The 21824-nt window shown below is 51.4% G+C and overlaps 1 protein-coding gene across 2 annotated transcripts in view; it reads left to right on the top strand.

The window, feature by feature from the left end:
- VWA1 (von Willebrand factor A domain containing 1) overlaps positions 1–16241 on the top strand; it is a 31061-nt gene extending 14820 nt beyond the window's left edge. For both annotated transcript variants that reach the window (XM_044996173.1, XM_044996174.1), the window contains exons 3-6: positions 8755–9033; positions 10044–10316; positions 11338–11607; positions 14002–16241. In XM_044996173.1, coding sequence (XP_044852108.1) covers positions 8755–9033; positions 10044–10316; positions 11338–11607; positions 14002–14042 — 863 coding nt within the window. In that variant the 3' untranslated portion in view covers positions 14043–16241. The remainder of the gene's footprint in view (positions 1–8754; positions 9034–10043; positions 10317–11337; positions 11608–14001) is intronic.
- Positions 16242–21824: the final 5583 nt, after the last annotated feature.

The raw sequence follows: 21824 nt of genomic DNA, 5'->3' as shown, positions 1-21824 counted from the left end.
GTTGCCGTGACAAAGGCCAGAGTCTCAAAGGTATTTAGGTGCCTAACTGTTCAGCTAGGGGCTGAGGGGGATTTTCTAAAGTGCCTAAACTGTCTAAGTACCAAACCAACAGGAGTTAGGAGCTTAACCTGCTTCTGTGCTCACAGAAATCCCGCCAGGCGCAGGTCTCCATTGTTAGGTGCCTAAATACCTTTGAAAATCTGGCCCTAGTGCTCCGTGCTTTGAAGATAAGAAGGCCCCTTCTCTCAGGAGCTGGCGGGGTACGAATCCCCCTAGACACTCTGCATCGCTGCTGTGCCGGGTAGATTGGCTTCCCCATCCTTTGCTAGCAGAGGTCAGGACTGTAGTGTGGGTTGGTGGGGAGACCTCCCGGGCAGATTGGCAGAGGCCCTGGAGGTTTTTCGCCTTCCTCTGCAGCATGGGGCACGGGTCACTTGCTGGAGGATTCTCTGCACAATTTGAGGACTTCAATAACTCAGACATAGGTTAGGGGTTTATTACAGGAGTGAATGGGTGAGATTCTGTGGCCTGCATTGTGCAGGAGGTCAGACTAGATGATCATAATGGTCCCTTCTGACCTTAAAGTCTATGAGTCTATGAGACCTCCTATTGACCCGGGACAGCTGACGCATTGATCTTGCTTGTCCAGGAGTGACCCCAGGCCTTGAGGAGGCTGGGAGTAGAGTGGGGACAAATTCTTGTCTTTTTGGGGAAGATCCCGCAAGCTCTTGCAGCTGTAACATCTCCCTGCACACTACAACGGAAACAAGCCAGGGACTGTTCCCTTCTGCGGGCTGGGGGCTGTTAGCTGTGTTCACGTCGCAATGATTTGCTGGGTGGGGGAGAAGGGAGGGGAGCTCAGACACGAGTTATCTGGATTCCTTTGAAACCCCCCCGATTTGGAAATGAATCATCACAGATGCAGGTCACTGGCTTCCCTTGCAAGTCAAGACAGGAAGGAAAATGCACCAAACCCAAGAACTATCCTCCTGTCTCCACGGGTTAATGGTTACCCAGGGAACTCGGAGCAGAGCAGGAGGTTTAGCTGTAGAAAATAAAGGTTAGGATTTTCAAGAGTTAGGTGCCCAAATCCCTTTGAAACATAAGGGAATATTGGTGCCTATTTCTCTGAGGCACCCTAGTAAATTCCAGCGAAAAAGATTACCTGGCTGCCCAGTGAGCCTGGTGTAACAATTTGTTCTTTACACACCAGTCCAGGCTACATCTAGGTGGTGGTGTGAGCTCTTGAGTGGCATGTGTTAGTGCAAGCTAAGATTTTCCAAGTTGTATCCCAGCTCCGCCACTGACTCCCTCTGTGACACTTGGTAAGTCACTTAACTTCCCTGAGTTAGTTTCTCCCTCTGTACGACGGGGATAACACCGGCTTGCCTTAGAAGATTACTTAGTTCATAAAGCAGCTGGAGGCCATAAAGCATGAAGCGACTCTGTAGAACTCAACAATCGGGCTGTGAATTACTGTGGGTTCATTCTAAATGGACGGTGAAAATTTTCCAAAAATTTTAAACCAACATTTCAAAGACGTCAAGCGGCTCAAAGCTGTCCCAGCAAAACAAAGGAGAATAATCACGAGCACGCGCTGCACGCACCGAATAAACCCAGTGCTGATAGAACTGGTGGCAGCGTCGACTCACGTCGCGCTTACCCTGTGGAACAGAGCTAACCTAACGTGGCTGCGTGTATCCGCAGAGGCTGGCATTCACCAAAGGATCAAAGTCCTGCCCTGAGGCCACCTGGCATGCTGCTCTCTTAATAATCATTAAACGTGGTTCCTCGTGGGATTCCAGCAATGGAAACTGTGACCCAGAGTTGTGCATCTCACAGGCCGTGTTGTAACATGCTATAGGAGATAGCCAAGGGGAATGATCTCTAGCACAGGTTTGGCTAGCGCAGTCCTCGGAAGAAAATCCTGGCCAGACTAGTCAAGGTTAGCATGTTGGCAGCAAGCCGGTTTGCTGCGAGTGTGGCTGTGGAACTGGAGCCACTGGTAAGAGTGGAAGGCCAAAGGTGCGTTCGATTTTCAGGGTCAGCCTTTGCAAAGTGGCCGGGAGAGAGACCCAGGCAGCCAAAAGCCACGTGCGCAGTGCTGGAGGGAGACAGCCTTGCCGAAGCAAAGGGGAACGCCTTGTGCTCGTTTGCACGTCCTTACCTACAACGCTCGTCCTCCACGCAGCTCTTCAGTGCCATTGCTCCGGGTGTTGCCTGCCCTTGCAAAGCTGGGGCCTGGCCCAAGCCTCCTAGTAGTCTAGGATTTCTTGGGAAGCAGAGCCAGTTCCTCTGGCCCTACGAGGTGTTCCAGTCGCTTTCTGGAGACAGTTTTCCTGCTGAGGGGAGACTGGTTAGAGCTCGGTGTGGAGGAGCCAATTAACCCTTTCCATGGTCTCCTACTGACCCAGCAATTTTGTCACTAAAGAAAAGCCCACATTTAGAAAACCGAGGATGAAAAATTCATACATTATAACTATAAAAAAGAAAACTAACCACATCTGCAGAGTAGCTGGGTGACAAGCCGGGGCTTCCCCCTCCCCTCCAGTTGGGGGATCAGGGAGCACGTACTATGTATATCGCAGCCGTGGCTGGAATGTGCAAGGTGCTGGACAAACCCCAGCTGGCAAATGGGCCGCAGCAGCCCAGAAGCTGGGGGGGGGAGTCATTGCCAGCTCCTAGCACACACCAATCAGAAGTGAGGCCCCTCCAGGATCTGGCGCGAAGATCACGAGATTGTCAGCAATAATACGTGCTGTGTTCCTTTGCTTTCTGGCTTGCAGGTGGCTGGCTTGCACTCAGGCCAAGCTTTGCTCTGCATCAGTGAGGTCTAGAATTTTTTTTTTAAGTGAATCCAGGATTCTCCCCTATGCCCAAGACTCCAGGAGCTGGGGCTTTAAGACAAATACCAACTACCTCGATAAAATTGTGAGATTGCCAAGAGCGGGCCCTGGTGCAGACCCCTTCGCCCTCCCTTCCCCATACCTGCGGGTTCCGTGCTGTGCACGCACAAAGCGCATATGCCATGGGGAGGAAGGGAGGGCAGCTGGCATGCAGTGCAGGGAGGCCGTTCCAAGCGAGCGGGCAGCATGGGAAAAGGCCTGGAGCTGGCATTATTATCATCATTATCCCATCCTCATCTCTTGAAACAAGATACAGCGTTAAAAGGCCTTTTGTAGGTGCACAAATGAGCTTTGTAATGAAATTGGCCAGTTTCCTCCCTCCACCCCTGCCCAGGAAGGGGCTGGGTTTCATCCCCACTCATTGCTATATGCCTGCAGGATGGACCTGGCTCCCAGGCAGCAGCTGCCTCAGGTGTGAACGTGAGCATGGGAACAACCCACAAAGGGAGTAAATCAGAGGGGCCGCGCCTCTTCTCTGAGCTGCATTAGCCTTTCTCTCCTCTTTGCTCCCTTCAGAAGCATCTCCTTTGCTTTTAAAGATTTGCTCACAGATCTAAGCAGGCAACTAATACACCAAAGCTGTTTGGTCCGGGAGTCATTCTGGAGTTGTAGATCCAAGCCAACAAGAAAGGCAGTGCCGAGAGTGAGTGAGAGAAGAGGAATAGACTCGTGTTTGAGACATATGGGGGCTCCCCCCTGCTGGTTTCTAATCCTGCCTCTGTGGAAAAGTGACAGCAGCTCCCTGCCTCAGTTTCCCTCCGCATACAGTGGGTGTGATGATATGAACTGACCTGCGGTGAGGGGTGTTGGGAAGGTCAGTGAATGTAAATGACTCGCCGGACTGGTGGCCTGCTTCTGACCTGGCTTGCTCTGGTGTCAATCGGGAGTAGCCCTGTTGAAGTCAGTGGAGCTGTGACAGTGTAAAACTCTTGTAAGCGAGAGGAGATTCAGGCTATGCTAGGAGATTGACCAGGGCAACAGTCTCCCCCGTAGTTACTTTATTCCACCCCCACCTCCCTGGCCTTCTCCAGTCGAGGGGGGCTGTTGGGAACCCCTTCTAAACTGTCCGCCATTGCTTTAAATCCGCAATCGCTTGCATTTGCTTTCCTGCTTGAATTGACGGGACCTAAATCTGTCACCCCCTAGTCAATGTGCCGCTCTCCTCTGGCCAGCAGACAGATGCTGTCCGTGCTGCCCCTCCGCAGCAAAGATATAAAGGGTTGATCCTGCTCCTTTCGCCAGGTCAAATCATCACAGCCTGGAACGGGCACCAGGGAAATACCTGTGACAGACAGATGGATGCAGGGAAAACAAATCGGATCTTGGGGAAATGGCTGAGCAACGTAGCACAGGCAATGAGGCTGCTTCTCAGAGACAGTGGTGTTGAAATACGCTGGACCAGATGGACTAGGGCCATATTAGATTGGACAGTGGCTGGTTCTACAGTGTAACCTTCCTGACTTCCAGTGGGTTACTCTACGTACACCAGCGCAGGTGAGAAGAATGGCCCATGCTTAAGCTGCTAGTGTCCCCTTAAAATGGTGAGAAACACGCACCTATTCTCAAGGTACTGTAGTTGGGGGAGAGAGTCTGGCTCTATTCTCCAAGGGATGAACCTGAGATGCAATCAAAGAATTCCTGTGGGGTGACGTGTGGGTCTCTCCCTGCTCACGTCTGATCGGAGGCTGTGCTCTGTAGAAACTGACATCACCCTTTGGCACCTTCTCCACTGCAGGATCCTACTTGCAGAGTAGCAATAGAAACTGCAGCCGGTTCCGGCACAGGCACAGGAGGAGCAGCACGTCTGTGAGCTCCAGCAGCCCACGGCAAAGGCTCCCTGTCAGGGACCTGGGGACATGTGATGTGAGGCCCTACCCTTGACGGGCAGAATTCAGTCTGTTCTAACCTGCGTTTGTTTGTTAAAATGGACAATGACTGGCCATTCCGTTTGAAATCAAACTTTGGGAGCCTGATCCTATTAGCACCTAGCGTTTTCCATCCCAGTGCCTCGGAGCACTTCACAGCGGTTGGTAGGTATCCATACCCCAGATAGGAATACTGAGGCACAGAGCTGAAGGGATTTGTCCAAGGTCACAGCTGAGCCAGTGGTGGAGATGGTAATGAATACCTAACTCCTATGCAGCACTTTGGATCTCAAAGAGCTTTACAGAGGAGAGCGGTATGCTTATCCCCATTTTGCAGATGGTGAAACCAAGGCACAGAGTGGAGAAGTGGTTTGCCTGAGGTCATCCCACAAGCCAGCAGCAGAACTGGGAACTGGACCCAGGTCTCCTGGGTCCCAACCCAGCCGACTGCACCGAGAAGAACAATGTTTCCTTTGCAGATGATGAAAGAGCAGGTTTCCTGCCACTTAGCCTTGGGCTCACTGAGAGTCAAGAAATTTCCAACAAGCCCATGGCTGTGAAAAGTGCTCATCTGTGTCCATCCTACATGAGCCACAAAGAGACACTGAGAGAGAATCAGATTGTTAATGGGGGGGCGAGTGAGGGGGTGTCTGGGGTGCAGTAATCATTGGTGACTGGAAAGCTTCAGCCGGGATGGATGCCTAGGGCATAACATCCTGCTAGCCTAACGTTAGTTTAGATCAGAAATTCATAGGGTGCTGAATCAATCAAGCCATATGCCTCTGCTCTCTGTGGCTTTATGGCCTAGGCAGTTCTGGCTATGCAGCAGGGCACAGAGCTTGATGCTGTTAGCACGCTACAGGCCAGATCCCCAGCTGATGTAAAACAGGGTAGTTCCATGGATGGTGCGATGTTAGTTTGCACCACCCGATTCTCACACAACACCCCTGGAGGGCTCTGTCTCGGAGATGATTCATTTCCAGCCCAAGTGCATTTGGCCTTTGGCAGGATAAATGTTCTTTCCAGCACCTCAGTCTCTGTCTCTGAGTTTTGAAATGAGCTGATCCTTTGTGCTCTTAGGAATCGCACTGCATGGAGCAGCAGGAGTGGCAGGATCGGGAGCTTACAAAGGAGTTCTTACAAAGCACGGTGGGAAGCAGGGAGGAGGGGGCGTTGAATGCTGCTGGCTGGCTGTTGGTGTGAAGGGGGAAAGCGAGGGCATGGCAGATGTGGAATGTTCCTGCCCAGCTGGGCGAGCCCATAAACAGCCCAAAGGAAAAACTGAGGCTATTTTCCGGTGTACCAGGGAGCTGGCCTGGAACTCCAGCAGTTTAAAGGAGGAAGGCTGGGTTTCTGGCTCCTGGGCAGGCCTGAGATCTGGTTGGTGTTCCCAGCTCTGTTGTGGATTTGCTGTGTGCTCTTCAGGAGGTCAGGGCTGTGCTCAGTGCCTCAGTTTCCCCACCTGTCCGTGTTGGACAGTGATATGTGTAAAGTGTTTTGAGCTCGAGATGGAAGGTGGGGGATGCAGTAGGTCCAAGCCCCATGCAAAGGCTTCCCCTCTGCCAGTGGCTGGCATCACGGGGAAAAGGCAGAGCTGAGTTTTCCCAGCTGCTCCCTTTCCCACTCAGGCAGGAAGCTGTGTGGTTTGGAGCCAGTAAAGCAAAGGGGAGTCTCTTATCGGCCGGCCAGCGGCCTGCTGCTCCCAGTAATCTGCACTGGGCAGGCCCACAGGCCAATACGGTGAGAGGTGGGCTTGCGCCTCTAACAAGCCTCAAGGCCTTGGGAATGCAGGCCGGGAGCCCTGCCAGTCCCAGGGCCAGGCAATGTCCTACCCCGCCTTGCAGGAGCAACAGAAAAGCCACAGTCAGATTCCAGCCTCCGCACCCAGACGGCTCTGCAGGGATGGAAACATGGAAGAGAGAAAAGGCTTTTAGGAGGCAAGGGGGGGGCGAGCGGGTGCTGAGGCCCTGGGAATGGTGGGAGCTGCAGAGGAGAAGGCCCTGGCGCCAGAGGTGCTGAGTTGAAATGCAAAGGTCTGCAGAGAAGGGCTTTGCAATGGTACCATGGGAGGTGGCAAAGGACATGGCCAGAGGTGATCAGTGACCGCACGGGTCTGGGCAGGGGGCAATGGGGGCTCTGCTGTTTTGCCAGCCCTGGAGAGAGGAGCCGCCTCTGGGAAAGAATGGGGGAAAGCAGTGGGCAGTGCCAGGGGCGGGGAACGCTGCGGCACTGAGTGCCACAACACAATGGGGCATCTGTGGAGCACTGGGATGGGTGACCTCAGCCGGGATGAATGCAGGGGGCTCAGCAAATGCCAAACAACCTCCTAGCTCTCCCCCGCCCCCCTTCTGCAGCAGCAGGGCTGGGGCAAGGAGTCTCCTGGGGAGAACTGCCTCCTCTTCCACGCTGGCTGACCTTGGGCTCTTCCACTGCACCGGAGGAGCAGGTGCTTTGACTTGGCTCCTTGGGAGGCAGGGGTTGACCTCTGGAGCGTGACCCACGTGGGACTAAGAGTCAGAGCTCGGGGGTTCCGTTCCCAGCTCTGTCGCTGACTCTGTGTGAGCTCGAGTGAGGCTTTCATGGCCAGAAGTCAGTGGGGGCAGAGGGCGCCAGATAACCAGACCATTCACCTCTGTAGGCCTCAGTTTACCACGCTGGTGAATTGGGGACAGTGGCACTGCCTGCCTCTCAAGTGGAGCGTCCCTCCCATCCCCGGCATCAACTAAGGAGAGTTTCCAGCCAAGGGAAGCCGTTGCCCCTGCTTGCAGCAGGCTGTGCCCACGTGCAGGCCCCCGGGTTAGGTGGGGAACGCACACCGTGCAGACGCAGTCAGTTTCCCCGTGAACATCCCAGCACGGCGCCTCAGGCAGGGCCGGGGTTGCCACAGCAGGCCGGGTAAGTGCCAGCCCGAGGCATTGGCAGTACGATGACCGCTGCGTGCCGGTGACTGCAGGGCAGGGCTGGGCTGGCTCTCACCCGACGGGCCAAGCACAGCAACACCACCCCGGCCTCAGGGTCGGCGGTTCCAGCCCAGCCCCGCCTGGCAGCGATACCAGCCCGAGACTGTCGGGCACCAGTGTGAGAGGAGCATGGGGTGGGAATGGGGGCGGTTCTCAGCACAGCCCCAGTGACTCAGGTGTCTCCACCCCAACAGTTTGCCCTCCGTGCAGCCCTTGCGGTGGGGTTGGGCGGGACACACAAACACACATGACTGATGCGGAGGGGCCTTTCCAGAGCAGCCTGGGGCACAGTGGCAGGGCGGAGCTGCCCTGTCCTGTCCCAGCTGTAGCTGTTCTGTTCAGCGTCAGGTCCCCCGCTCTGAAGGGCACAAGAGCAACAGGGCCAGGTACTATTTAGGGTAGAGCTGCCCCCCGCCACAGACACACACAGCTGTGCAGTTCTGAGCCCTGTGCCAGCTTTACGGGGTGTGGTTTCCACTGCCATCTGGTGGTCGTAGCAGAGAGATGCTTTGCAAGCACCACCCTGGTACTCTGTGGATGATCACGGATACAATGGGGTGTTATTTAGAACTGGAAGTGACTAAAATGATCCAGATTCCCCTGCTTCTGTTTACACTCACTTCGTGGCTTTGAGGCAAAGGCTAGAGGCACATTTGTGCTCCAGAATCTTAAAAATAAAAAATAAATAAAAAAAGGGACTGGTTCATGGCAGCCCAGCTCCAACCTGCTGTGCAGTGTTGCAGTGAGCTGCTAAACAGCTGCCTTGTTCCACCCCAGAAGTGGCTGCATTGCAACTTAGTGTGATCTGAGTGGTGTATAGAGTTATTTCTAATGTATTTAGAGCTCCTAGCATGAGAGGTGAACCCCAGCTACCTGGGCGATGCGAAACGCTCACCTGCATTTTCTGTGCCTAACGAAGCTACTGCTGCAGATGTGATGGGAGGGAGTTGGTTGCACAGGCACAGGGAATCAGTGGGGCTTCTCTGATCCTCCGGTGACTTCTTATTGCTGTTTCTCTCCCAGATGTTATCCGAGCCAAGCGGCTCCGTGCCGTGGAGATCACCTCCAGCAGCTTCCGTCTGACGTGGCCTCGGCTCCTCTCCAGTGACACTGGCTACTACGTGCTGGAGTACGCCCCTGCGGACGACCCGAGGAGGAAGCTGGTGAAGCAGGTGTCCGGGGATCACACCAGCCTCTTCCTGAGCGATCTCTTGCCAGACACCACCTACGAGGTTGTGCTCATTCCAGAGTCCAACGAGCACTATATCCCTCCGCAAACCACCAGGGTCACCACGCTGGAAGGTAAGACCATGACGTACGTTACGGTAGCACCAGTCAAGGGTCAGGGCCCCATGGTGCTCGGTGCCATAGAAACACGTAGCACAGACAGTCCCTGGCCCAGATCTTATAGCCGAGGCATGAGGAGCGTGAGTATGGGGTCGAGAGAGACCCTCTAGCTCGGCCACGAGGTGTGGGCGTGATGCAGGAATCACTCGGTGGAATTCTCTGGCCTGGGTTATACAGGAGGTCAGATTAGATGGCCACACAGTGAGAGTCCATCTGGCCTTAAAATCTCTGCAGATTCTAAGGGGAAGACAGGGGTGGGTCACCCCAACCGCCCGGTTCTGTTCACTGCTCGCTGTGGGAGACAGGAGACTGGGTTAGATGGACCATTGGTCTGACCCAGTATGGCCGTTCTTATGAATCGAGAGAAAACACCAGCAGAATTTAGTTGGAAACTGGAAGTCTCGGCTCTCCCCTGGCTTTTACCCAGTGCCGATCGGTGGATCCCATCAGGGTAAAGGGAAGCAAAGCACAAGCAGGTGGAAAGAGCTCCATAAACCTGCCCTCCCCGTCTCGCTATCATCGTGTGACAACCCAGGCACGTATAACATGCCCTGAATGGGTGGTCGTCATCAGCTGGGAAGGAACCTGTGACTGCTGGGTCTAGAACCATGAGCTGCTCCTGCCTGAGCTCAAAGACACGGGTGTCTGAGCTGAGGCGGTAGCAAGCTTCCCATCCTCTACTGGTGACCACTAGCGGGTGACGTGGAGTCGGTGACCACTAGATGGTGACATTGTGAGCAGAAGCTGGACCTGTTTGAGGGAGAAGTGTAGAAAACTAGTTCCCTGTGGGAGCCTTTTGATTTAGAGCAGGATTGGGCTGTGTCGACATGTCTGACTGGAGTCGAGTTGCTTCCACCTCCATGACGGCCAATAGGCTCCCAGCTTATTTACGCTGCTCTGGCTGGAGACTGCTCTGCTGCCGTGAATCACACCGACACTTGTCTTCCTTTCCCTCCTCCCCGCAGAGGAAATCAGCCCAACTCGGGTTGTCATCTCGGAGTCCAAGCCGCACAGCTTCCGCGTCAGCTGGGCTCCCACGCCGGACAGCGTGAGGAGCTACCAGGTCCTCTACGGGCCACTGCCTGGCAATTCGGCTAAGCTGCTGGAAGTGGATGGGGCGCACAACAGCACGGTAGTGGAGAACCTGGCCCCCAACACCACCTACTTGGTGACGGTGGCGGCCATCTATAAATCGGGGAAGGAGAAAGCTCTGTCGGCCAAAGCTTGCACACAGGAAGGTGAGTGAGCAGGGCCCTCTGCTGACAGGACACCGCTGTCCCAGCTGTGAGATAACGCTGCGTGGGGTTGAACTGAACAGGGACTGGTCTTGTTACCTGTGCTCAAACTGGTGGCCTGGGGTTCCTCCAGAATAGGCCATCTCTTTGGCCAGACCAGGCACTGAGTGGGAAGCCCGTCTCCCACCCCCCTCGCCTTTGCAAGCAAAGCCAAAGCCCACAGCAAGGGAGTGCTGCACCTCAGGGAAAGGACTCCAGCAATTGAGCGGGTCAGCCAAGCCAGCTAGCAGGGCCGGGGGTAGAATGTGGCCAAGGGGACAATGCAGCTTTCAGGGAACAGAGCGTGCGTACCCTAGAAATGTGGCAGAGTGACAGAGCGTAGGACTGATGAAAATTCGGCAGTAGGTGTGCAACAGGTCTCCAGCGGAGTCTGTCCTCCTGAGCCACCTGGAGCATCACAAGCAGAGCTGGCTGGGAGGATGCTTGTGGCCTGTCTCTTGGAGCCTCGGAGGGATGGAGGTCATAGCTCCCCTCGGGCACGTGGCCAAAACTCCCACTGAGGTGGAAGCTCATTAACAGGGGTGTCGTGAGTTGGGGGCTCCCAGGGAGTGAAGTCTCTGGAGCTTAGCTTGTCAGAGCAGGCGAAATCCGGCTTGATTTAGTCAGATGGATTCCGGAGTGAGCAATGATGGAGATGGGAGGTGAGTTGGGGCGTGGGGGTATCACAGCCCAGCTCCCATGGGCAGGTGTCCGTGTCAGCAGAGAGGCTGAGGACTCCACAAGCCCTGGAGATGGACCTGTCCCCGCCTGCCTGGAGCAGGCCCTCCCAGGGCAGGGGGAGTCTGGCGACTGCCCAAGCTGTCCCTGTTCTGAGGATAAACAGGGGCCTGTGGCTTGCAGAGCTGTCCACCCTGCCCTCTTCCCAGTGCCAGTCACTAAAAGGGGGGGAATCGGCCCCAGAAGGAGGGATGACGCCAAATGACCGGGCCCCCGTAACCTCCTCTTCTCCCCGTCCCCCTGCTAGAGAGCTCCAAGGTGAGGCACCTGCGCTTTGAGGACCTGGGCCCCAACACCCTGAAGGCCTCCTGGGACTCGGCCGACGGGCCAGTCCTCGGTTACCGGGTGAGGTGCCGGCGGCAGACGGGCCCATCGTCACTCCTCAGCGTCTCGCCGCAGATCCACAGCGTGCTCCTGACGGACCTGGCCTCGGGCACTGCCAACAAAGTGTGTGTGAAGCCCGTGTACAGGAACCAGCCAGGGAAGGGGCTGTGCCGCATGGTTCACATGCAGCATGGTGAGTCGGGGAGAGGAGCCCTCCTGGGGAGGGCAATGCACTAGTGCCGTCGTGCCAGGGGCTTTGTGAGGGGATGCGGCAGTGCCAGAATTTCTTTGGCCCAGTAGCCATTGGTGTCACTGCAGGCTAAACCCCATAAGGTAGAACAACCCCAAAGGCCAGTGCCCACCCACGCCCAGCGGCACTGGCTGCTCTTACAGGACAGGTACAAACTGGAACGGGTACAAAGAAGGGCCACTAGAATGATCCGAGGAATGGAAAGCCTGTCGTATGAAAGGAGACTTGAGGAGCTCGGTTTGTTTTCCTTAACCAAAAGAAGGATAAGAGGAGATATGATTGCACTCTTTAAATATATCAGAGGGATAAATACCAGGGAAGGAGAGGAATTATTTCAGCTCAGTGCTAATGTGGACACGAGGACAAACGGATATAAATTGTCAGTCAGGAAATTTAGGCTTGAAATTAGACGAAGGTTTCTAACCATCAGAGGAGTGCAATTCTGGAACAGCCTACTGAAGGAAACAGTGGGGGCGAAGGACCTCCATGACTTTAAGATTAAGCTAGATAAGTTTATGGAGGAGATGGTATGATAGGATAACGGGCTTAGTCAATAGGTCAATTAAGTGCCACACTGGTAATTAGTACAATGGGTCAATGATAGGATATTGTTAGCCTTTTTCCAGAGGGTCTGGCTGGAGAGTCTTGCCCGCATGCTCGGGGTTCAGCTGACCGCCATATTTGGGGTCGGGAAGGAATTTTCCTCCAGGGTAGATTGGCAGTGGCCCTGGAGGTTTTTCGCCTTCCTCCGAAGCATGGGGCAGGGGTCGCTTGCGTAAGGAGTGGGTGGATCGGCTTATGTGGCCTGCATTTTGCAGGAGGTCAGACTAGATGATCATAATGGTCCCTTCTGATCTTGAATTCTATGATTCTAGGACAGTGTATATTGGGTACAGCCATGGGCTCGGGGCAGGACAGAAGTGGCCTGATTTACAGAGGTGCTCAGCACCTGCAGCCCCCATTGACTTCCATGAGCACTGTAGATACTCTGCACCTGTGAAAATCAGACCCGGGGGGGGTTGGCAGGATTCCGGTTCGTAACGTGCAGTAGAGGGACCTGGAGAGATTTCTTTTAAATCCTCTGTTTTAACCTGACCCTGTCCGAGAAGCACTGTTGTCTGGGAGGTTGATTTGCTCTGGTTCCTTGGCTGAGCCCTGTTTTAACGGCGCACTGGGGTTCTCTGAGTGCTGAGACGGCGGCGGAGAGTTTCACAAGTAACTAGTGACTGTAGCTTAGCCTGGTTTTCCCAAGGCAAGTGCTCAGCGCTGTCTGGAAATCCGGCTTCTTTGAGGGGGTCTCGAGTCGGTCACATAAAAATGGAGGTACCCAAACCAGAGGCTGCTGACGCTTTGACACGGAAATCCTCTTTCAGTTCTTAGAGGGCTCAATCCAGAGCCCTTTGAAATCAAGGGAATCTTTCCATCCACTTCTCTGAGCATTGGATCAGGCTCTAATTGCCATGACGCTGCTCTTGTGCTCGGGGGCTGGTATGCCGATATATCACCCCACAACCTGAGAGGCCTCCCCGGGCTGTGATGCATCCAGCTGTTCACACATTTCTAATAAGAGTGCTGCCCCAGTGGCTGTGGCTTGTCTACATGGCCCTGTTGTTCAGCCTAGGGGTGTGAATCGCAGCTTTGCAGGCAGGAGGAAATGTGCCAACCTGCAAAAAAGTACCTGGGGCTAGCAGGAGAGGAGCAGGGCACCTGGGTGTTGGAATTGCAGTGTGAAAATCTTCCTGGTGGTATCCAGGGCTGCTTTGACATCACCCATCTGCCTTGAAGGAGGAGAAGTTCAGGGAGGCGCGTCCCAGGCATCGGGGACAGGGCGGGAGAAAGTGCAGGGACCTCTTTATGGGAGGAGCAGGTGGGTGTGCTGGCATGGCTGGCGCCAGGGGGAAAGTGAGATAAGGGACCAGAGCAGAGTTGCAGGGGAGGGGCTGAGCTGAGAAGGGCTTGGAAGGTGAAAACTAGAAGATTGGAACTTGAGGTGGTGAAATGGGGGAGGAAGCCGAGGGATTCAAAGAAGGGGCGATACCGTCAGAGTGACGGTAAAGGAAGAGGATCTGAGTATGATGGGCGCATGTTGGGGAAGGGGTTACGGTAGTCGAGAGAGGAGGGGACAGGCTGGGAGAGGAGTTTTCCTGTGTGGACAGAGGAAAGGTCAGAGCTTGGACACTGCCTGGCTAGGTAAGGCCAGGGGGAGGGCGGAGTGGAGGTATCCCCCTTCCACCCCCTGAGCGATGGTGGAGCTATGGCTCGGGGGCGAGCTCTCTGAGGTTTCCCCGGAGGATCAGACAGGCAGGACTGACCGTTTGCCCTTTGGCCCCTTTCCAGTGACAGCGGCACAAGGATACAAGCACAGGCGGAGCGCGTGAGAGACACTGGACTGAGCTGTTCCCCTACAGCGCGAGGGGAAAGGATTGAACAAGGATGAATGGGGGGACCTCACAGATCAGCTCCCATCCTGCGTTACCCCTCGAGGTGTGTGGTTCCCCCTAGCTGTTGTCAAGCCCACAGACTCCTGAAACTGTAAAGTGCAACCCCCAGCTTATCAAACGGCTTGGCTGGCTGGAGCAAGCGGATGGGCTGATGGATCCCAGCCATGCAATGGGTACAGGTTAAAAATTGTTCTAGCCTTTTGTATGTTCCAACGCCTGAAAAATTAGCGACGGAAAGACTAAGTGGGAAATCTTAACCATTGTTTGCTTCCTGTTTTTATTCATTTTCTGTCTTGTTTTGGTTTTTGCAAAGTATAAATGGCCTTGCGCTGATCACAAGTGGCTGGGAACCACGTTGATCCCTGGTGTATAACTCCATTGAAGCTGTTGGAGTTAGTCAGGGGTGAATTGTGCCCAGTGAGATCAATGGGTTTGGAAGGCAGATCTAGGGAATAGGGTAGGACTGCAAAGAATAGATTCACCTAATGACTAGCACCTTCCACCCAAACATCCCAGATGTTCAACGAGCATCGCAACAGGACTCCCATCATCCATCCCTGAAGTACAGCCACCTCTGATGTGGAAGGACAGAGCCTTTAAAGGCGCTTAGACTATGCAGGGACAATGCAGCTAGAAGGATCATTTGGGGACAGGAGAGAAGAAGAGATACAAAATCCCATCTGGAGTTTGGCCAGGACACAGTGGTTAACTCCCTGACTCTTATAAAGTGCCCCAGGGTATTTAATAACCACAACAAGTCCAGATCTTGATTTATGTCTCTCTCCGAAGACTGGCAGCCTTTGCGTGATTAACTCCCAGGAATGGAGCAGCAGGGTTGTTCCAGGTCAAGGTTGACGTGCATTGGCAGAACTGTGTGAAGGAAGCTCATACAGGGTTTGCCTTGTCAACACGACTTCAGTCTCTCACTTCCGTGGATACTAAACCACCCCCCCAAAAAATCTGCTCAGAAATGAGGGGATTTCAGGAAATCCTGCCCCCCTCACCCCCAACAGGTACCAGATTATACCCTTTCTGCCTTCCACTGGGATCAGAAGCAGCATGTCATGGGTACAGAAAGGCCAGTTGAGGTGTCCATTTCTCTCTCTCACCCCACAAGCAGCCAGCAACATAGTTGGTGCTAGTTTGGCCCAGCAGGTGGAAGATCCAGGGCAACCTGGATCAGGGAGATTAATTTACTCTCCCGCCCCTAGACGTGTCCCGTTTGAATGAGTTTGAGTCCCAGCGGCAGGGCCACAGAGGGGAAGCTTGCGCTGCCGGTGCCGCTACCTGTTCGCAGTCTCCAGGAACCTTTCCCCACCACTATAGTCACATCAAAACCTTTTTCAAATAGCTGCTGTGCTGCATGTAAAAGGAGATAGCTGTGGGAGGAACACGGCTTAGCTGTTTTCTCGCCCACCAGGTTTGGTCCTGCTGCCTCTTCGGGATGGGAAGGTGTGTAGGGGGAAATGAGGCTGCTGATCATTTTAGTACCTAGTGAAAAGGCCATTTTGGATGTGCAGTTCCACCCGCCGGGGCATAGGATGTGCAGGAGATGTACATACTTCTCTGTGCCCGAGGGCACAGCGCCAACATGCACATATTCCCCTAGAAACGCTTACTCTGTTTGGTGTTCATTGCTTATTTAACCTGCACGTGAAGCATTTTAATAGTTGTCCTGTATGTCTGGGAAGCCATGTGCTAGATCCTGCAAGCCCTTCAGGGGCCTGATTCTGCACCTTCGGAGTCGTTGGGAGTTTTGCCATTGACTTGATTGGACCCGATGTTTTGAACTCCAACTGGGTGGCTCACATGGGGCAGAGACCTTGGACGCTCCTTTGCACAGAGGTGACTGTCGCTCATTGACTCCAGCAGGAGAGCTTACAGGGCCTGTGCTCTCCTTTGGGAGGTGTATGTGTAATTGACTAACATTACAGTTACATTTGCATCAAGGGGAAGATACAGCCTCCTGGATCTTTCATGCAGTAAAATGTAAAAGCATCTTGTTTGTTCTTGCTGTAAGATGGAGATCATTTAATTTTGTGCAACTCCCCGGCGTAACTTGCTATGCGTTAACATTGCCTTCCCTCTACTGCTGTGCATTCTTTTGAAGACAGTAAATTAAAAATACAAGATCTATTGAGTTGGACTGATTCTTTCCTGCTGGCTTACAAGGTGGCAAACAGGTTAAAGGTAACTTTTGCTCCGATGAGGGGTGTGTGCAGAAAACCGGGTATTCATTTTAATAAGTGCCTCAATATAATTGTTCGCATACAAGTTCATGGTAGGTAGCTGTGGCAAGAACTTATGAAGGAAATACTCAAAATCCACAGTTCTAGGGAGACCCTCTTTCTATACATTGATTAAGGTATGTATTGAACTGAATAAAAAGTAATATTAAAATACATGTTAGATTACAATGTAACCAAGCTAATGTTGCTGTAGAATCCTCATTCTGAATCCTCAGCTGGAGTTACACTGATTTACGCCAACTGAGAATCTGGCTCCTTAATTTTGCGATTGTCTGGTTTATGCGTGTTTTATATTCCCAAGCTGAATGTTTCATTATCAGGATGTTTGACCTGGGACACACATACCACAAGGATGGGCGTGTTAGAAATACCTAGATAAGATTTACAGTAATGTTGACTATTTCTGTCAATGTCTCAAGGATGGGAGATAAAGCAACTTACTCGTATTTTTTTTTTCTCCATCGTCCTGTGTAATGTCTTTGGATGTATTTTAACTTCTGTGCTGCACCCTCTATACAGTTCACGTGTAGATTTCAAAGAAAAAGGCAAAGGGGCATGAGTCAGTATTCCACTGGTTGGAATGATGCCTCAGATCTAAACAGAAATGAAAACGGTTTTAAAAGGAGCAGGAAAGTACATGTCCTTTCGATCCTAAAACATGGGCTTGAGCATCTAGGGTTGTGACTGCAGTGCCCATGAACCCCAAACATTCAGCCATGCTGGGGTGAAAGCAATGGTTGAAACTCAAATGCTTGGGAACTAAATCCTTAGCGAATGAGCCACGCTTATGACGAGGTTAGAGAAGAGCTTCTGCTACAAGCAGGTTAGTCCATAATTCCCCACTTTGGGGTCCTTCCATCTTTTTCTGAAGCACCTGGTACTGGCCAGTGTTGCAGACTGCACCAGCTGGGACAACTGGTGGGATCTGCTACAGGACTGCCTACGTTCTTGTGCAAGGCAGGCCTCCCCAGCCGCCTCTTGTTGAGGCCTCCTGGGTCTTCGGAACATTGCCTGCCAGTCAAGTGCTGCTCCACCTGGAAAGGGAGTGACACTTTCCAGTTTAGTTCACTTGTTATCAGAACACAAGAACGGCCATACTGGGTCAGCCCAAAGGTCCATCTAGCCCAGTATCCTGTCTTCCAACAGCAGCCAATCCAGGAGCCCCAGAGGGAATGAACAGAACAGCTAATCATCAAGTGATCCATCCTGTCGCTCATTCCCAGCTTCTGGCAAACAGAGGCTAGAGACACCATATAGCCATTGATGGACCTACCCTCCATGAATGTATCTAGTTCTTTTTTGAACCCTGTTATAGACTTGGCCTTCACAACATCCTCTGGCAAAGAGTTCCACAGGTTGACTGTGCGTTGTGTGAAGAAATACTTCCTTTTGTTTGTTTTAAACCGCTGCCTATTAATTTCATGGGGTACCCCGTAGTTCTTGTGTTATGAGAAGGAGTAAATAACACCTCCTTATTTACTTTCTCCAAGCCAGTCATGATTTTATAGATCTCTATCATATTCCCCACTGCCCCCTTCGTTGTCTCTTTTCCAAGCTGATGTCCCAGTCTACCCAGGGATATGCCCTTAGCAGTTCTCTGCAGGAAAAGCCAGCGTATTTGGCCCCAGCTCCAGAGTTTAACTCTGGTGTTTTTGTTTTCTTAACTCATAACAAACCCTGCTGCTCTGGGGTGAATTCTTCTGGCAGCTTTTCCTTACAACATCCCAGGCTCAAGCATACTTCAAAGGGAAGTTGCGCTCTGGCTTAGGTGCTTGAGTGATTGTCTCCAAGCAGCAGGTTGGTTCTGTTTGCTCAGAGCTACTGGCGCCCAGAGGGCTACTGAAGCAGGTACTCAGCTGGCATCAATCAGCATTGCTCTATTGACTTCAGTGGAGCGACACTACCTTCTCACATTTATTGGAAGAAGGGGTGGGGTAAGGGGCTGCGGGAGGGAGTGTTTGTTGTCATTGGTCAGGAGAAGAAAATAGTTCTGTGGGTATAAAAGCTGGTCCAGTTCCCACAGGCCAGGGGGAAAGCGTTCAGCCTGCCAGGAAAGTGCTCTGACAACAATGTGTGGGATGAAAGGCTCCCAAGAACAATGGGGTTTGTTCAGGGCTCCTCTTTTCCCCTTTGTACTTTCTCCTGCAGCACTGAGTGTTCCTACCATAAGCAGCTGCTGAAGCCAATGCTTCTGCATGCTCCGATGGGGGAGCAGCTGGCTGTGCTACAGCCGAAGGGGGATGGATGGCTTCCTTCCAGCACTCTGCCATGAAGGACATTATTAAATCCAGCCTTTAAAATCTTCAGAGGAACCAGACTGACAGGTAACAAACGTTTGCAGATGCCCTAAAAATGAGAGCTCTGCCTAACTTACTGGCCTCTGCCTTAGGGGAGCTTTCTCTCCTTCATCACCCCCAAACTCCATGACTGGGCGGAGCATTGCCTTCAAATGGCCATTTCCTCCGAGGGCCAATCCAATGTAAATGCAGCATCTGCATAGGAAAACTAGAAGAGAAAATCTATAACAGGTCATCTCCTAAAGCCTGGGAGGAGAGCCTCAGGTTCAGCCAAAGATGTGAGAAGAGAACTTCTTTATTTCAACACATGTTGCAACAGCATTTTCTCTAGTAGTAAACATGGTACACTATTGGACTCTGCATGTAAACTTATAACCCACAGCCGCTTGCCTGAAAAAGGCCTACCCATCCCTCTTCTGATGTCACAGGTTTTATGTACAAAGCAGACAGGACACCACTTGAACTTATTTTTCAGGTCATGCATTCAGTTTCCAGTGTTGGTAGGAAGAAAATTCTGGCTTTGAGTTCTGGCTTGGACTTGGAACAGACAGGACAAAATTCTGTGTTGAGTGAATGCATCTGCTGGAGATGCACAGGTGTAAAGCCAGTGCAGACGATGCGTCACTAGTGCTGGTCATTTGTGACCATAACTGTACGTTAGGTGGTTTAGTGCAATACATAAATGTTGCATATATTGTTCTCTTTTCCAAAGAATGGTATGTTGGCTGGGATTGCAAAGGTGTCAAAAGGACTTAAGCACCCATATTCCATGGAAATTCAATGGGAGTGGAATACCGTAGTCCCATACAGTCTTTTCAAAATCCCAGTAGTGTCACTTGGGCTGTTTGCTGCCTCATTTCATTCATCTTTCAAGAATCAGCAAAATCCAGACCCTTGGAATATTGGCTATTCATGAGGTAGAATCTGCAATATTTTATTAATCATCCACGTTTCTCATTTACACAGATTTTCTACAAAACAGTCATCCCAAGAGAAAACAATGATCACTTGAAAGGGAAGAACAGGCTTACGAGCTAGTGAGATGAGAGAGAACCACCTCCAAACAAAGATGTAATGAGCCACATTTTCAAACACAGATGCCTAAAGTTAAGCTCCGAAATCCCTATTTAGGCATCTAGAGGGGTTAGAAAAAGTTGGCCAATGTGTACTATGGAGAATATGCTAACAATGATCATTTTCTCGTGCTACCAAAACACACAGGGTGAAATCCTGGCTTCAATGAAGTCACGGGACTTTTGCCACTCACTTCATTGGGGCCAAGATTTCACCCATCTTTAAGTCAAAAAATCTTACATATGTACAGCATGAATCCCTAAAGCTTAAATTCTAAGCGACAAATCCATCACCCAACCACGTGGCAATAAAACCTAGGCCCTATATAGTCCTCTTTATCCAAAGATCTCAAAGCACTTTACAAAGGAGGGTAAGTATCATTACCCCATTGAACCTCAGTTTCCTTATTTGTCAAGACAGGCACAATGACATACCACTGTTCACACAGCCAGTCGGTGGCAGACCTGGGAAAAGAAACCAACTCTCTTGATGTCTAGTCCTGCGTTCTAGCCACGGGACTATGCAGCCTACCAGGTAAAGATGTTTGCTTTCTAGTGTGGCTGTTACTGGCTCTGAGAGGCTAGGGGGCATGGCCCAGTGTTTAGGCTTTGTGTTTTGAGGGGAGGGGGGATTTAGTGGAGGAGGGGGAGAGGTTAATGAAACCTAATACAATTGTTTGGAGTTCTAGTTCAGTTAAAGTTTTATTTTTTAAACTACAACCTCTCAAGGATATTTACCAACCAAGCACAGCAGCGTTGTGCTAATGCATGAGAAGCAGAAAGTGAAACTGACAGGGATAGCTTCACGCCCCAACAGAAATCCCAAATTAAACCAGGATAAACAGTGAAAAGTAAATTTAATTGGAAACATTTCCGTTTCTCTAGGGGTACTATTGGGGAAAGGGATGTGATCTGTCGCCTAACATGGTATCTTTCTGTACTGTACAGGGCAGATCATGCAGTTGTAAATGAACAGGAATGGATTTTAACAAAGTAACAGTATTCTCAATAGTTCTGTCACTTTCCCAGTGTTCCACTGGCAGGTTAAAACAGTAGCTTCCCCAGGAGAGGTAAACAATAGCAATTATGGAGATCTCCACTAGAGGATTAGCCAATTTGTTTATGTCAGACCAAAATGAGTGAGGACATCCTTTATTTTCGTTCTTCGAGTTCTTCTGCGCTTGTGAAACTAGTCCCTATTCCCAGCTCCCCTCTGTAATAGTTCAGAATATTTTGCCTTCAGTGTAGTAAATAGATTATCTGTGCTGGATAGCTGAAGTGCTCCAAACCAAGGCCTACTCAAGCCCCCCCGTGATTGCTAGCAATGAGCACTGGTAACAGAGTTTTATTAAAACAATCAATATATTCTGAGGCCTCTGCTGGAAAATTTAAAATGGGAATTAGAAATTTGTTGAAGCAGAATTAATTATATTGTTTAGGGAACAGAGATGGATCGGCCCTGAGCTGTTTGCTTGTAAACTGTGGAAATAATGGACACTGCAGGCTAAAATCTTCAAAACAAACCAACCTGCCATTGTTTTGGCTTCCAGAACGGTCTGCATTGCATCTTGGGATCATGCAGCACAGAACATCTGTAAGTAGCTGCAGGAACCCGTGCGGCTTTTGTTTGCAGCTGAACCTGGGCAGCTTGCTGCTTTTAGAATGCTCTACTTGCCAGCAGCTAACTACAGAAGGGATTAAAGAAAAAAATGAAGGAAACTACAAAAAAGAGCAAGGAGTCACTCAAACTGCACTTTGATGGAAGCAAGTGTTGAAAAGAAAGGACACCATAAGTGGAAAGGCTGAACAAATGCCATGATGCTATTTATCAATGTGTCCAAGCCCATCAATGCCGTATTCTGAGTTTTTCATCATCTCAAGCTGCAGGATCTGACAAATAGGGCTTTAAGGCTGTTTCTGAGGTCCTCATTATAATCTTTCCATAGATTTGTTCCCTTAACTTTCCCCTTGCCTCAATCTTTTCCCCTCTACTTCAGTAAAAGGCTCTTCTATACTGTAAATAAGTTGATTAGGGATAGTTCCTCATAGGGTGAAATTCCCAATAATAGCATTAGTGATTTGGCTTATTATCGTAAATAA

Source organism: Mauremys mutica, chromosome 21, assembly GCF_020497125.1.
Source record: "Mauremys mutica isolate MM-2020 ecotype Southern chromosome 21, ASM2049712v1, whole genome shotgun sequence".
Classification (NCBI taxonomy): domain Eukaryota; kingdom Metazoa; phylum Chordata; order Testudines; family Geoemydidae; genus Mauremys; species Mauremys mutica.
Note: the sequence above shows the minus strand (reverse complement) of the source record. Positions and strands in the feature narration are given on the sequence as shown.